Source organism: Wolffia australiana, chromosome 13 (assembly GCF_029677425.1).
Source record: "Wolffia australiana isolate 7733 chromosome 13, ASM2967742v1".
Taxonomy (NCBI): domain Eukaryota; kingdom Viridiplantae; phylum Streptophyta; class Magnoliopsida; order Alismatales; family Araceae; genus Wolffia; species Wolffia australiana.
Window position 1 is genome coordinate 1,856,323 of NC_135847.1, and position 16,105 is coordinate 1,872,427.

The 16,105-nt window shown below is 40.1% G+C and overlaps 1 protein-coding gene across 1 annotated transcript; it reads right to left on the reverse strand.

Annotated features, from left to right (window-relative positions):
- Positions 1–1,318: 1,318 nt before the first annotated feature.
- LOC144711209 (Haloacid dehalogenase-like hydrolase (HAD) superfamily protein) lies at positions 1,319–14,585 on the reverse strand. Its single transcript, XM_078585142.1, has 11 exons — positions 13,924–14,585; positions 12,652–12,745; positions 3,582–3,626; positions 3,417–3,467; positions 3,247–3,321; positions 3,090–3,123; positions 2,057–2,112; positions 1,904–1,963; positions 1,737–1,796; positions 1,597–1,643; positions 1,319–1,498 (listed from the first exon to the last, which is right to left on the reverse strand). The coding sequence occupies exons 1-11, from the start codon at positions 14,316–14,318 to the stop codon at positions 1,450–1,452; spliced, it is 966 nt and encodes a 321-aa protein (XP_078441268.1). The 5' UTR covers positions 14,319–14,585; the 3' UTR covers positions 1,319–1,449.
- Positions 14,586–16,105: the final 1,520 nt, after the last annotated feature.

Consider the following 16,105-nt stretch of genomic DNA (forward strand, 5'->3'; position numbering starts at 1 on the left):
CACACTAAAGAAAAAGAGCTGTCCTATTGAAGAATAATCATTCCCAGGTCCACCAGGTTTGAACTAATGGATTCATCCTCAGTATCATAATGCCATCTATTTAGTGCATTCCATAATTATATCCAGAATTTTTGGAGCTATTAGTGCATCCCATAACAATATCCAGACTGCAGTCTATCATACTTTTGGAGCTATCTGTGGATCCCATAACAATATCGAGAATGCAGTCTATCATCTAAGTGAATGACATATTTTCTTAATCTAATCCTTATTATACAAAAGTATGATGACGGACCATCATGGAACCTTAAATGAATGATTCTGTAACCTCTTGGGTTGAAGCTTCAGTTCTATGCATCTTGCCATTTCAGTAGATCATGGACATTGAAATGTTATATATAAATACTGGATGAAAACACAGAAGCCATCAATCAGATGCTACTGGAGCCATTAGGATCATACTGGTTTACCTCATTTACCTATTTCCAAAAGTATATCTATTCAAATATATTTATCTGTATATAATGTCTCCAAAAACCTCTTAAAGAGATGGCTTAGTAAGGAGGGGATCTCAAGTTGTACCATTCTGATATTTTAAGCGATGAATAACTTTGCTGCCACAATTATTAAACCATATAATACTATTTAAGCTTGATTTCATTCCAGAAAATCATAATTTAACAACACGAGTAGAGGTTTATACATAGAAACTTTTAGCTTCAAATAATTATTTTTAATTGGATTTTTTCAAGAGGAAATTTCATGGATGATTTCGGTTACGAATCATAGAGAATAATCACGAAATCTAGGAGATTGAAGTTCTTTTAGTCATCCAAAGACAATAAAGTGACAACAACAAAAAAAATAAGAAATTTGGGGATTAATTATACGTTTAAATAGCATTTTTAAATGTATAAATGTTTAACCTTAATCGTAGATCATTTAGAAACAAAAGACTTCCAGGGAGGCGTAGAAAATATCTGAATACTTTCAGGATCTCGAATTCCCCCAGGTTACTCTTTGTGGAAAGTTCCTTTAGATTTCCACCAAACCAACTCACACTCTTGAATGAAGAAACAAGACCAAAGTTTTAGAAAAAGGGAAAGTTATCAGATACATATATATATTTAAGTACACGATAACTTATATGCATTTTTTGATAAAGCTTAATTATTTTTTACATAAAATAAAGGTGATAGTTTAATTTGGGGAATGCTACTGTAGTGGAATGACCAGCTGGGACAGATTAATACGGAAAATAGCAAATGAGGGTATTATGTCCTTTTTGGGTTAGTAGAGTGTAAAGACTAGAATACGGTTGGAATAACTTCTCAGGAAAATCGAATATGAACAGTGGAGAATGAACATCATCAGTATTGGGAAAGTGGCATCAAAATTATGCCAATGATGGAAATAAATGAGCTCGGATACAAACCAGAATGCTTCTTTTTACTTGGGTATCCTGATGCTCTCAAGAAGGGACTCCAATTCGTCCAACCTGATTGGGTTTTTAATAAATAAATCATTTCACTAATCTCAGTCATAAAAATTTCCTAATAAATGAAATCATGGATTTCTAATTGGGGAAAAAATTACCTCACACCATCTAAATCAGGGTAAATTCCAATGGCATCGCTAAAATCCTGCAATTTTTAGATAGAAATCCATGAATTAGCTCCAAACTGAGGAAATGCTTGAGAAAAGGAAAACATGATGAGAGGGAAACAATGCTTTACCTGGTTGGCTGTAGAAGATGTGTAGGTGACTATGCATGACATTCCTGCCCCTGTGGCAGCCTGTTGGAAAAAAATGAAAAAAAATTAATTTTCTTGAAATAACTTTTAATGGTCAGGCATGAACCATGATATAACTGAGCCCTTAACCTGCCCAGCAAGCAGATTACCTGAAGCCCGATGACACTATCTTCGACAACCAGGCAGTTCTTCTCCAGCACATTGAGTTTCTGAGGACCAAGGAATTTGAGACACACTACTCGGAATGTCTATCAAGGTATTTTTTAAATTATATAATGAATTAAATAAGTTTCAGGGATTGCCTTTGCTGCAGTGCGGTATATCGATGGGTCTGGTTTCTTCTCCTTCACATCGTCACCTGTATTAATGGCACATGTTCATGAAATTCCTGAAGTCAAATCCTCCTTCATTATAAAGGAAACACAACCTAAACTTTGAATATAAGATTATGTATTGTCAAAAAATTTGAATGCGAATACTAGTCAACTTAGTTCAGAATTCCTTTCTGGGAGGAAAAAAATACTAACACAGAATGAAATTCAACCAGTCATATTCAAGTATAGGGACTGAGCTCTTACACCTGTACTAAGTTCTATGGCTATGACCAAGGCTGTAACAAGAACCATTTAACATTTTAGTCGACTCAACATCATAAGGGTTCTTTATTAAGAAGGAATTTGGTACTCCCAACATCTTCAGGTGAGAAAGCTGGTGCATTGAGTCTTAAGATGATTGAATCATCATTATGACTTTTCATGGTTCTGAATGACCTCCCAAGGAAGTCTACAAATCAAGGGTATTGAGCTCTTGATCATTTATATATCTTTAACCTTTTGAATCCTCCATATTTTAAGAAAAATTGCAGTAAAAACATTATAAGTTGTAATAGGAGTGAAGAAACTGTGATTCAAAACACAGAGTAGAAATCGACAGTGTACAATACTTCTACAAAGAGCAGAGCCAATCAACTTTATTCCAATTTTTCTGTCATCTCTAATTATAGATACCAAAGAAATGAATATTCACTGTGGTAAAGAATAAATTAGCAAGGATTGTCCGATTAGAGCTACATTACTCTGCTTTTTATTCATATTTTCACCTGGATCCAACAAAATGCAATCTGGTCTTCCCTAAAAAATAATAATATCAAAAAAAGTGGTAAAGTCTCTTGAAACAAGAGAATCCGTACCAACCGGGCTCAGGATGCATCAGTTTCAAACTTATCACTGGTAGTACCCTAAGGCTGATTTATTTTATTCCTACAAAGACTAACAATTTTAATGAAGCTAATGACAAAAAAATGGAAAAATATTTGATGTGAGCAACACAATTTACCTGCTAGAAAACAATCTAGACCCTGGAACCGTTCCTGGAATGGTAAATACAAATAAGTAATCTCAGATGAGAAGATTAATCTATTACTTCCACAGTTGAAATTGCGTTATAGGAAGATAATTTTTTTTGAAGAAAATGATAGGAAGATAATGCTTACATTTCCAATCAAGTTCTCAAGACAGAGGATGACAGAGCTCTTGGTAGCGGCAGAGCAAACTGCAACTTTGATTCCCTAAGTCAAATAATATGAAAAAAATTCAAATTGCTAAGAAAGAAACACAAATACATAGGAAATATAATGAAATCATTAGAGATTTGGCATCTTACAGCAGCCTTTGCCTCGTCCATTAAGCGAAGAACCCCTGGCCGTGGGGACACCTGCTCACAGAAAAACCAGAAAGCTATAAGTTTTCAGCAAGCTCCTAAAAAGTTAATTAAAATTGAAGTAAAAAGTATGCCAATCGGAGAAAACAGAACTCCAAAGTTACTCACAGTTCCTGATTTGATGATATCCTTGTACCTCTCTGTCTTCCAGTCCTGTAACAAAATGAACATAAGAATATATCGCTAAAAGACGAATAACTGCTGGACACGAATCAGATACATTGGTGGAATAAGCTCAAATAGAAACACAATATCTTTGATCCGTCTCCTTATACTGATATGTTTAGTGTTTGATAGAGTCCTGATAAGGATTTGTCACAGAAGGCCCAAACAGGCCTAATAAGGGCCTAGTTAACGTTTGGGAGAACATGATACCATCCCCATTGCATCCAGGGTTAATTTTATCCTTTGAGCCCACTAGGGGCATTTTGGTCATTTTCCCTTCATCAGTATTCCACTAAGTAGAACAGCCGTTACTTTAGGCAGGTAGCCAAGAAGTATTATCGATCACTATTTCTCCTGTCTCTGTCTCCCCGTGTGACTTTTATTCTGCAAGAGTATCCTTCCTAATTGACGTCCATTCTGTCAGGTCCTCTCCCCTGTGGCCGATGCCCATCCCGACATTTTCTCTCTGCTGATGATCATTCTGCCGTCCTATCCCTCTCTTCTCATCCTCTCCCTGATAAGAACTCTTGGGTTCTCATCAGAATACCTCTCCCTGATATTATTTAATTCACAAGGTTATAACAACAACCCCATATTCTATTAAATTGAAGATGAATGAACTCTCCATGTTTTCAATGAATCTCGAGGGCTATACCCAGATTGAATGGAGGACCAAGATTTCCGCATTTGAAATCTGTTAAGATCCTGACCTTCCAGGGATCTAAATTTTTTTTTTATTTTTTTATTTTGAAATATAAATGGGATGAACACCCAACTAATTGGTGAACCTCCCATCAGGACCTCACGGTCCCATACCTTACATTCCGATCAATCAAAATCTCCCTCCTCCTGTCACTCTCCAGAGCCATGCGGCCTGAAAACCTTCCACTTCCAGGGATCTAAATTCCGCTTCGTATGTAGAGTCCAAGTATAGATGTTAGGAGAAGAAACTCAGATGCTAGATTATATAACAATGAACAGGAATTAGGTGATATGTCACCACCGTAGATAACAAGCTCCAAGCAAATTTCCAGAGAAGATCAAACTAAATGACAAATAATGGTGAGAGATATCTCCCAATAGAGTGTGTAGCAAAGCCGGATAGGAACTCCCTCCCTTAAGTTGATGACGCTGGAAGAATCTTCCCCATTCCTATCCTCGATTTGGAAACTGATTTGTTGATTCTGGAAATGACTCCCCCTCCTTATGTATAGGCTTCCACTCCCCCCTTTATCATATTTGAATCCGCACATCCAGGCTCTGAGTCACGTGCCACTTGGCACCTTCTCCTCTTGCTGGTATGATAGGTTCATGCAAGAACCGTATCAAAACCTTCTTGATCATCCTCTTTTCTCTTTTCTTCCCCCACTTCTTCCTTCTCTGCCCTACTGTTTCCTGTATACTCTTGATTCCTGACAGACAGCATCAGCCTTCTTCCAGCATTCTATAATATGATATTTAACATAGAAATTTGGGCAAATGACAAAGCATGGGGATTAATTACTTTCTAGAATTATTATTACCCATAATCAACGAACCGGTCTATGCGATAAACCAAACCCATGAGACAATTGATGTTGTACAAACAATTCTTGTATTTTCAGATGGATCCTGATACAGTCTTCCCCCCCACCTATCTGGAGAAGAGGAAAAAGAGAAGCCGCCTCACTGGTGCTACATCAGACAACATGTAAGACATGTAATAGGAGGAGATATGCGCCTATAAATAGGAGGAAATAAATCATCGAAGGACTTCTTTAAGTTTGTTAGTGTCAAGTTGAGTGGGAGACCCTCCTCCTCCTCAGTGGGAGACGACGGCAATTCACCTCGTCTCTCCACCAAATCTCTCTTACCTTTCTCTCTATTCCATCTGTCCCTGCAGTCGGCTACTACATTGATTGTGGAACCCCCTCATCCCCTCGACTCTTGGAGTACTTTGCCAATCTTGATAACCTCTTGATATTTTGTTGAAACTGAAATCATACATTTGTTGAAGTTCGTCGTTATATCGGTCTTCTCCTTGGAGGATTATATCAGATCCCTAATCACATTGGAATAGAGGCCTTGATGGAGGCCTCCATCAAGGAAGTTGGTTTCTGCATGTTCAGAGGACGTAAACATAGGGCATTGGCAGCTGCATCGACGATTGGTTGATGATATTTTCTGAGTCAAAAACCTTCATTCCTGACATAGTCAACGTCAACATCAACTGCCAAAAATGTCAATATCCATATCATCGATCGTGCAACAATGGCAGTTCATGTGTGCTTCCTTCTATTTGGTTCATCCATTAGTGTTGCTATTGACATAATGTTGAAGTTGTCCTCAACTATCAATGTCAACCGATCAGGGCATCCTGTCAACTTCATCATCCCAACATGGAAGCCATCAACATCATCTCCGACGTTCGCATCCATCGAGGTTGATGACACCGTAATAGAAAAGGAGTTTGTGGGGGGGGGGGGGACAGAAAATTACAGTGATTAGCTCTTACCAAGGACTTATCATTGCAAGAGAAGACGCAGGTCAAATGCCGCACGTGCGAGTTAAGGGACGTGTGACCTCAAACGATTAAGAGCAGTGAGGACAGAGGCTACAAATAAAGGGCGGGAGTGTCAATTTGAATCAGGAAGTTTAATATGACCTGCGTAAAGGGTAATATGATCAGCGTCTTTCTATTCCATTCCCTTCTTGGATGATCCTCTTTGGGGAAGTCCTTTTGCAGTACATTTGAGCATTACTCGTGGAAAATTGTTGCGTTCATTTGAATACTGGACACATACCTTGTCACCAAGTATTTTGGATTTCGACTCGCTCATTGTTGATTTGGACCAGGGATAGAATCATAACAAATAGAAAAATAAAATAGCTAGAGGCCCACAATCGTCACCCATGCCCTGTTATGCTCCTGGATCGTGAATTTCCTGCAATGTATTTCTGACTATAATTCTCAACTAAATATTCTCTAATAGAATGACTTCAAGAACACTGTTTCTCCAAGGAAAAACAGAGGGTTGATAATCGATGACGAGAGAGTACAGGATGGGAACAGGACCCAAAAGAAGAGGAAACAAACGAGAGACTGAATCAGATCTTCTTGGATGAACAGTGAGGAGAGGTCGAATCAAACCTCGATCACCAAGACTCATAGGACCTCCTCAACCCCCGATAGTCCGCTCTGTAGTTCTTGATTTTGAATCGATGCCCTTCTCGTTTGTCACTCGAACCTTATTTATAGGAGGCACTTCAAGCCAGCCTCTATTCCAAACTCTCATGTGCGGCTATGTTTGACTTTTAGTGCGGCTTTGTCTCTTCTTTGAGCTATGATAAGTCTGTAAGGGGACCTTATCATGCCCCCCTTGTCAAATCGGCCCAAGACAACTTCTTGTCTGTTCTCCTTTGGGGAGTGCTACAAGTATTTAAAGGGGAACTACTCCTACGGCAAGTGATGAAAATACCCCGGACAAGGATTGGAAATCCTATCATATTGTTCGATTGTTACGATCCCCATGGAGATCTAACAAAATCAAGAAATGGGATGAGGGATAGAGAGGAGAATATGAGAGATGGAAGAGGTAAGAGAGAAGAAGAGATAGCGATAGGTGAACAAACTCTCAAGAACCTCCAAGTCGGGAGTTCTTGCCCTCACGAAAGCCGGATATAGCTACTCGTGCCAAGAAACCACAGGGTGATCATTCATCAAAAGTCCCTCTAATGACCTTAAAGGGGGTATTTATAACTGTTGAATGTATGGGCATAATAAAGCCCAATAAACGATGTAATCCCTATCGGGCTAAAATAAAGGCCAATTAACATCTTAGGCCCATTACCCGATTTGATATTTTCAAATCGGGTAAGTCCTAACGGCTAGTTTTCTAGCCGTTAGAACTAGTTTTCTAGTTTTCTAACTACCCTATAAAAGGGATCTCCCATTGTACTTATGATTTACTGATTTTAATATACATTTTTCTTCTCTTCATCTTCTCTCCTTCTCATGCAACCAATCTTGCAAGCTACTTGAAGATTCGACATGGTATCAGAGCAGGCTTTGTGATCGCCTGTGGAAAGCTGAAGTTCCAAGATTGCTGCTACGGAGGAGTTCATCCCACGCGAGGATCTTCTTCTAGATCGTTGAAGTTGAATTCCATCTCATCAGAAAAATTTCCCTATTATGGCAGACAAAGTTACAAAAGTTTCCTCTCAAGTGGTACCTTCAAGCCATCAAATCCTGTTCGCAGATAGATGGCTTACCCAATTTCCAGTAATTGCCAAGTGCAATATTTTCAACGGAAATAATCTTCCGCTATGGGAGAGGAATATCGAGGCAGTTTTGAAGCCTAGGAAGCTTACTCCTCATCTCACAGAGGATGCTCCAGACGAGACTCATCCAAGCTTTCCAAAGTGGATAACAGAGGAGGAGTTCTTGTTCGCATGGATGCTAGATTCAATAGCATCTGAACAAATAACAATATTCTCAATGTGCAGAACAGCAAAATCCTTGTGGGAGGCAATTCATCGAAGTCATTCTAAAAGGGATGATAAGACGAAGATTATTGATCTTATTGTGCAAGCATACACCCTCAGGAAAGGAGATATGGATGTCTTAACTTACTCAAACAAGCTACGGGATATTCATAATGAGCTGGATCACTGTCGACCACCGTCTACAGAACCAGTTGCCAGAGCTCATGAAGCAACAAATCGGCTATGTCAGTTCCTACAAGGGCTCAGACCTGAGTTTGAACTGATCAGGAGTCAATTATACAATAGGGAGGAAGAGCCCACTTTCGACCAAGCAGTGTTCAAAGTTATGCAGGAAGAAAGTCGCGTAAATGAAGTCCGTAGCACAGTTGAGAATACAGCTTATGCTACAAAGTCTCAGAACCTTGCTGGAACTGAAAGAATAAACAAGGAAGAATTGGTCTGCAACTACTGCAAGAAGAAGGGCCGTATCAAAGACAAGTGCTGGAAGCTTCATGGGAAGCCTCCACACATTGCCGGAGCTCACCTCACACAACAAGGAGCAACCAATTCAGAAAATCTACCCTCAGCCCAGGACTTCCAGAAGATGATCCAAGAGTTCCAGACCTTGAAGTCAATCATCTCTGGTGGTGCTGTCATCGGGTCAACGTCCATGGCCAATACTGGTAAAAGGGAAATACTCACTCATATTACTTTGTTTACTAGGAATCCAGAAAAGGCTTGGATCCTAGACTCAGGAGCAACAGACCATATGTCATCCCAAAGAGAAATCTTAATAACATATGAGAAAATTGCTCCTGGAAAGCATGTTCAAACTGCTGATGGCACACTACTTCCAGTAGTTGGCATTGGTGGTATGAACATTCAGCCCATTGGAAAATAACTAATGTGCTACATGTTCCAAAATTATTTGTAAGCCTAGTTTCAGTACAACAGCTTGCAAAAATGAGGGAATATACTATACTATTTGATAATTTGGATGCCTATCTATGTCATAAGGACCTCGGGTGGAAGATTGGACTAGCTAAGGTACAACAAGGTCTCTACTACCTACCTTGGAAGTCGCTCCGCACCCTGACAAACGATGAATCCAAGGTTGCAGCAATATCATCTCAAGCCTCCATTATGGAGATCCATCAAATAATGGGTCATCCTTCCTTTTACCTTCTAAAACATATGTATCCACATCTGTTTAAAGACATTTTGGTGGAACATATCATATGTGAAGCCTGTCAATTGGGAAAATTCAAAAGAGTTTCTTATCTTCCAGGTGACAACAGAATGACTAAACCATTTCAAAACATACATTGTGATGTATGGGGACCATCCCCTCAACCAGACATGCTAGGGCATAGGTATTTCCTAGTATGTACAGACGACTATAGTCGATATAGCTGGGTATTCCTACTCAAACATAAAACTGAGGTCGCTAAGAATCTGCAAGGATTGTGTAATCTCATTAAGAGACAATTTGGTGACCCAGTCCAAGGATTAAGAACTGATAATGCCAAGGATTTTCTTAACAATGAGCTAATGGAATTTTTCAGATCTGAGGGAATAAGACATGAAACTTCATGTCCTTAAACACCACAACAAAATGGCCTGGCTGAGAGAAAGCTTGGAGATATTGTTGATAAGGGGAGAACTCTCCTTATACATGGAAATGTACCTGCAAACTTATGGGGTTTTGCAGTAATGACAGCCACACATCTTATAAATCGACTTCCCTCTAGAGTTTTAGAATTCAAAAGCCCTTTAGAACTGCTTGAAACACACAACCAAAGTGTGAGACTGAAAACAGGATTACCTGTTAAGACATTTGGATGTGTTGGATATGTATACAACCATGCATATAAACAGAACAAATGGTCTACAAAAGGATTAAAGTGTGTTTTATTGGATACTCTGTCACTCAAAAAGGATACAAAATGTACCATCCTATTACTTGCAAATATATGGTTACAAAGGATGTAGTATTTGATGAGAAAACGTTTTATTATAAACCCAACGGTACTGAGGAGCACAGATAAATATCTCACTTACTCACTAGTGTGCCAGAGGCTCAAACCACCGAGGAAAGTTCACCTAGAGATGGAACAGATACTATATCTATCCATTCGATCGATCCACAGTATGTGGAATCCAGAGTTGAACTTGAAAAGAACAATGATAACCTACCCAGCGAAACAGGTGATACAATGGAAAGACTAGAAACCTTACATCAAGTATCCCCATACCCAAAATATTATCAGAGGAAGAGAAAGGAAAAAAATAAAGAAGCCACGGCCTTGGGTGAAGGGGGAGACATCTCTAATCAAGGGGGAGTAATAGCTGGCCATGGAAAAAAAGTTACTGATGGTAGAGGAGATGATTGGCCGATTGCACTGAGAAAGGGAACTAGGACCTGTGTGAAACCAGTCCCCTACTCAATGGTTAACTATTTAAATTACCAGAAAGTATCACCTGAATACAAAGTTTTTCTTAACAGGATCCAAGATATCCCTATTCCAAAATCTCCACAGGAAGCCATGAAGAATGTCAGATGGAAAGAAGCAATGGACGAGGAGATGAAGGCACTATTACAAAAAAATACCAGGGAGATCGTAGAATGCCCTAAAGGAAAGAAAACGGTAGGCTGTAGATGGGTATTTACCCTAAAATGTAGGTCAGATGGCAGTATAGAAAGGTATAAGGCTAGACTGGTGGCTAGAGGATATACCCAAACTTATGGAATCGACTACCAGGAGACCTTTGCTCCAGTAGCAAAGATCAATACCATCAGAATTTTTCTCTCATTGGCAGTCAACTTAGATTGGCCCCTGAACCAGTATGACATAAAAAATGCTTTTCTCCATGGTAATCTAAAGGAAGAAATTTACATGGATATTCCACCTGGATATGAAGAAAAAATACATCAAGGAAAGGTATGCAGACTTCGGAAGGCTTTGTATGGATTAAAGCAATCACCTAGAGCATGGTTTGGAAGATTCAACCAAACCATGAAAAACCTTGGGTACAAACAATGTAATGGTGAACATACTATGTTTTTTAAGAGTATAACTCAAGGACTGATAACAATCTTGATAGTATATGTAGATGATATTATAATTACAGGAAATAATCTAGAGGAAATTAAAGATCTTGAGCAACACTTAGAAAGAAATTTTCGAGTCAAACAATTAGGGCCCCTTAAGTATTTTTTAGGAATAGAATTTGCACGCTCCAGTAAAGGAATCTTAATGACACAACAGAAATATATTTTGGATCTTCTAGAGGAAACGAAGCATATGAATTGTCATATAAATGAGACACCGATTGAAGTTAACCATAAACTAACTATTAGTGAAGATGAACCTAGAGTAGATATTAACTCATATCAAAATAGTGTTGGAAAACTACTATATCTATCACATACTAGACCAGATATCTGTTATGCAGTAAATGTTTTAAGTCAATTTATGCACTCACCTAGAAATTCTCACTTTCAAGCAGTCAACAGAATTCTCAGGTACCTAAAGGGGACGTCAGGACTGGGCATCGCATATCGGAAAACAGGTAAACTTGATCTCATTCTATACACTGATTCTGACTATGCTGGGTCTCGTCTTGACTACAGGTCAACTACTGGGTACTGCACAATACTTGGAGGCAATCTAGTGACTTGGAGAAGCAAGAAGCAGAGTGTCGTCTCGAAGTCCAGTACAGAAGCTGAATTTCGAGCTATGTCCAAGGGAATAGATGAAGTAATGTGGATCAAATACGTGCTAGACGACCTGAAGATAAACTATATAAGCCCAATTGTCATCCACTGCGACAACAAATCCGCTATCAGCATAGCACATGATCCAGTCGACCACGACAAGATGAAACATGTCAACATTGACCGGTTCTACATTCAAGATCACTTGTAGCAAGGAATTTTGAAGACAGAACATGTGAATTCTGAAGAACAGTGTGCGGATATCTTCACCAAGGGTCTACCTACCAAGAGCTTACAACATTTGCTATCCAAGCTTGGAATGACGAGTATACATTCCTGCACTTGAGGGGGAGTGTTGAATGTATGGGCATAATAAAGCCCAATAAATGATGTAATCCCTATCGGGCTAAAATAAAGGCCAATTAACATCTTAGGCCTATTACCCGATTTGATATTTTCAAATCGGGTAAGTCCTAACGGCTAGTTTTCTAGCCGTTAGAACTAGTTTTCTAGTTTTCTAACTACCCTATAAAAGGGATCTCCCATTGTACTTATGATTTACTGATTTTAATATACATTTTTCTTCTCTTCATCTTCTCTCCTTCTCATGCAATCACTCTTGCAAGCTACTTGAAGATTCGACAATAACGCTACAATTTCAAGAATAGGTTATCTCATCACGTATCTAACAACTTCTCTCAAAAGTACAGATCTGAGGTCTGTGGTTTATTTTTCGATGCATCAAGCAAAGATTTTGAGCACAATAACACTAAGTCTGAAATAAGTAATAGAAAATATGAGCATGCAGTAAGTTTTACGAAGTCAGATTGCCTGAAGTGTATCGATCAGGGCCGCTCTCTCAGAATCAGTAGCTGGAGGAGTATCAGAGAGGGTTGATGTTGGCCACCCATTCTCGCCGAAATACCTACAATTGAAAAATCATTAAAAATAATAATTGAGAAGCTGCAACAAAAAAAGAAGCGCAGGACACGTGATGATTTTGAAATATTTTCTGTTGGTCCATCCATTATCTGATTTGTCAATCAGGAATTGAAGAATGAACGTCGCCTCATACTATCCCCTCTCAGACTTTCCTCAGCAAATTCAGTGATGACTTTGAAATCATCTAAAACTAATAGAAGTGTCTGAAAACAAATTGAATTAAGGGAGTTTTGTGATGGTTTTGAAATATTTTCCAATGATCAATTCATTGTCCTTGAGTTAACAAAAATATAAAATTCCGAGGTTGATCGACTATGGCAATCCAAATTCAAAAATCAAAGAATTAACATCTTATCGGTCCATCTCATCCTTGATTTTCCCCCTCTGATTCGGTGATGATATTGAAATCATCAATTGAAAAGTCTCAAAGCACTTGAATAGGAGACAATTCGTGATGGTTTTAAAATATCTTCCCATAACTAATCCATTATCCTCGAGCACAAAAAACTACATCCAACCGTTTTTTGAAATCATCAAAAAATAGTCGAAAGTCTCAAAACAGTAGAATAGGAGGCGATTCAGGATGATTTTGAAATACTTTCCAATGACCAATCAGTTAACCCTGAGCACAAAAATTCTAAATTTAACTGTATTTTGAAATCATAAAAAAAAATCAAAAAGTCTCAACACAGTTGAATCAAAGGACGAATTTAAAATATTTTCCATCAACTAATCCATCATCCTTGAGCAGAAAAACACAGAATCCCCAAACTGGCCGACTCAAGCAATCAAAAATACTAACTTTAACTGAATTTCGAAATCATCTTCAAAAAAAAATCAAAAAGTCTCAACATAGTTGTATCAAAGGACAAATAGAAAATATTTTCCATCAACCGATCCATCATCCTTGCGCAGAAAAACACAGAATCCCCAAATTGACCGACTCAAGCAATCAAAAACACTAACTTTAGCTGAATTTCGAAATTATCCACAAAAAAAAATCAAAAACTCTCAACACATTTGAGTCAAAGGACGAATTTAAAACATTTTCCTTCAACTGATCCATCATCCTCGCGCACAAAAAAACACAAAATACCCAAATCGATCGACTCAAGCACCGAAAAAATTCAAGAAAACCAGAGAACAAACATCACCCCATACCATCGCATCTTGGGTTTTCCCCCGCCGATTCGGTTCTGGAGATCATCATAGAACTCGAGGCCCCAATTCACGGGCTCCGAAGAAGAAGACGGGCAGCGGACGTTGAAATGCAAGAAGGTGTCGTTGTAGGCCTGGCGATGGAGGTGCTCCGACTCGAGGATGACGCCATCGCAGTCGAAGATGAGGGCGTGCAGAGGGGATGACGTCGCGATCGTCGTCGTCGTCGTCGGGGCGGCGCTGGGCGTCGTCCTCTTGAGCTGAGAGGAGAATTGGGCGATTCTGGCGAAGGAATTGGGCTTCAACTGAAGAAGAGGAGTGGCGATAGGGGGAAAGACTCGAGCTTTGGGCGGGCGAGGGGGAGAGATTACTGGGTTTTGAAGCAGAGACGAACCCATCTCCTCTTTCTCTCACTAGCTTGCTCTCTCTCTCTCTCTCTCTCTTTCTCTCTCTCTCTCTCTGTATAGCTCTTGCTCTCTCTTTTGCTCCACTAACTGTCTGGTTCGTTCTCTCTCTATGTAGCTCTCTCTCTCTCTCGGGATATCTGTCTCTAGCTCGCTTTCTCTCTATGTAGCTCTCTCTCTCTCTGGGGATATCTCTCTCTAGCTCTCGCTCTCTCTCTATGTAGCTCGCTCTCTCTCTATGTAGCTCTCTCTCTAGCTCACTCTCCCTCTATGTAGCTCTCTCTAGCTCACTCTCTCTCTATGTAGCTCTCTCTTTCGCTCACTCTCTCTTTATGAAGCTGTCTCTCTATGTAGCTCTCTCTAGCTCACTCTCTCTCTATGTAGCTCGCTCTAGCTCACTCTCTCTCTATGTAGCTCTCTCTCTCTCTCTCTACACGCTCTCTCTCAATGTAGCTCTTTCTCTAGCTCACTCTCTCTCTCTCTCTATGTAGCTCTCTCTCTAGCTCACTCTCTCTCTATGTAGCTCTCTCTCTCTCTCTCTACACGCTCTCTCTCAATGTAGCTCTTTCTCTAGCTCACTCTCTCTCTCTCTATGTAGCTCTCTCTCTAGCTCACTCTCTCTCTATGTAGCTCTCTCTCTATGTAGCTCTCTCTCTAGCTCACTCTCTCTCTATGTAGCTCTCTTTCTATGTAGCTTTCTCTCTAGCTCACTCTCTCTCTATGCAGCTCTCTCTCTAGCTCACTCTCTCTATGTAGCTCTCTCTCTAGCTCACTCCCTCTCTATGCAGCTCTCTCTCTAGCTCACTCCCTCTCTATGCAGCTCTCTCTCTAGCTCACTCTCTCTCTTTGCAGCTCTCTCTCTAGCTCACTCTCTCTCTATGCAGCTCTCTCTCTCTAGCTCACTCTCTCTCTTTGCAGCTCTCTCTCTAGCTCACTCTCTCTCTATGTAGCTCTCTCTCTAGCTCACTCTCTCTCTATGCAGCTCTCTCTCTAGCTCACTCCCTCTCTATGCAGCTCTCTCTCTAGCTCACTCTCTCTCTATGCAGCTCTCTTTCTATGTAGCTCTCTCTCTAGCTCACTCTCTCTCTACGTAGCTCTCTTTCTATGTAGCTCTCTCTCTCTCTCTCTGCACGCTCTCTCTCAATGTAGCTCTTTCTCTCTCTCTAGCTCCCTAGCTCTCTCTCTACGTAGCTCTTTCTCTCTCTAGCTCCCTAGCTCTCTCTCTTCGTAGCTCTTTTTCTCTCCTCTAGTTTTCTCGTTCTCTCTCTACGTAGCTCTTTCTCTCTCTAGCTCCCTAGCTCTCTCTCTTCGTAGCTCTTTCTCTCTCCTCTAGTTCTCTCGTTCTCTCTCTACGTAGCTCTTTCTTTCTCAGTCTCTAGCTCCCTAGCTCTCTAGCTCTCTCTCTCTACGTAGCTCTTTCTCTCTCTGTCTCTAACTCCCTCGCTCTCTCTCTCTCTCTCTCTCTCTCTCTCAGTGTAGCTCTTTCTGTCTCTCTGGTTCCCTCTTCCTCTCTCCTCTCTCGTTCTCTCCCTAGCTCTCTCTCTATGTAGCTCTTTCTCTCTCTGGTTCCCTCTTCCTCTCTCCTCTCTCGTTCTCTCTCTAGCTCTCTCTCTATGAAGCTCTTTCTGTCTCTCTCTTTACTCTCGCTCTCTCGCTCTCTCTCCCTCTAGCTCACTCTCTCTCTATGTAGCTCTCTCTCTCTACTCTCTCTCTCTCTTTAGCTCACTCTCTCTCTCTACCTCTCGCTCTCTCGCTCTACCTCTCTCTCTCTCTCACAACTC

Coding starts and splice junctions, on each gene's coding strand:
- LOC144711209 (XM_078585142.1), bottom strand. CDS start 14,318: ATGGGTTCGTCTCTGCTTCAAAACCCAGTAATCTCTCCCCCTCGCCCG. Junction 3,468..3,581: donor ATATCATCAAATCAGGAACT/GTGAGTAACTTT, acceptor TTCTGTGAGCAG/GTGTCCCCACGGCCAGGGGT. Junction 1,499..1,596: donor CCTGATTTAGATGGTGTGAG/GTAATTTTTTCC, acceptor AAACCCAATCAG/GTTGGACGAATTGGAGTCCC.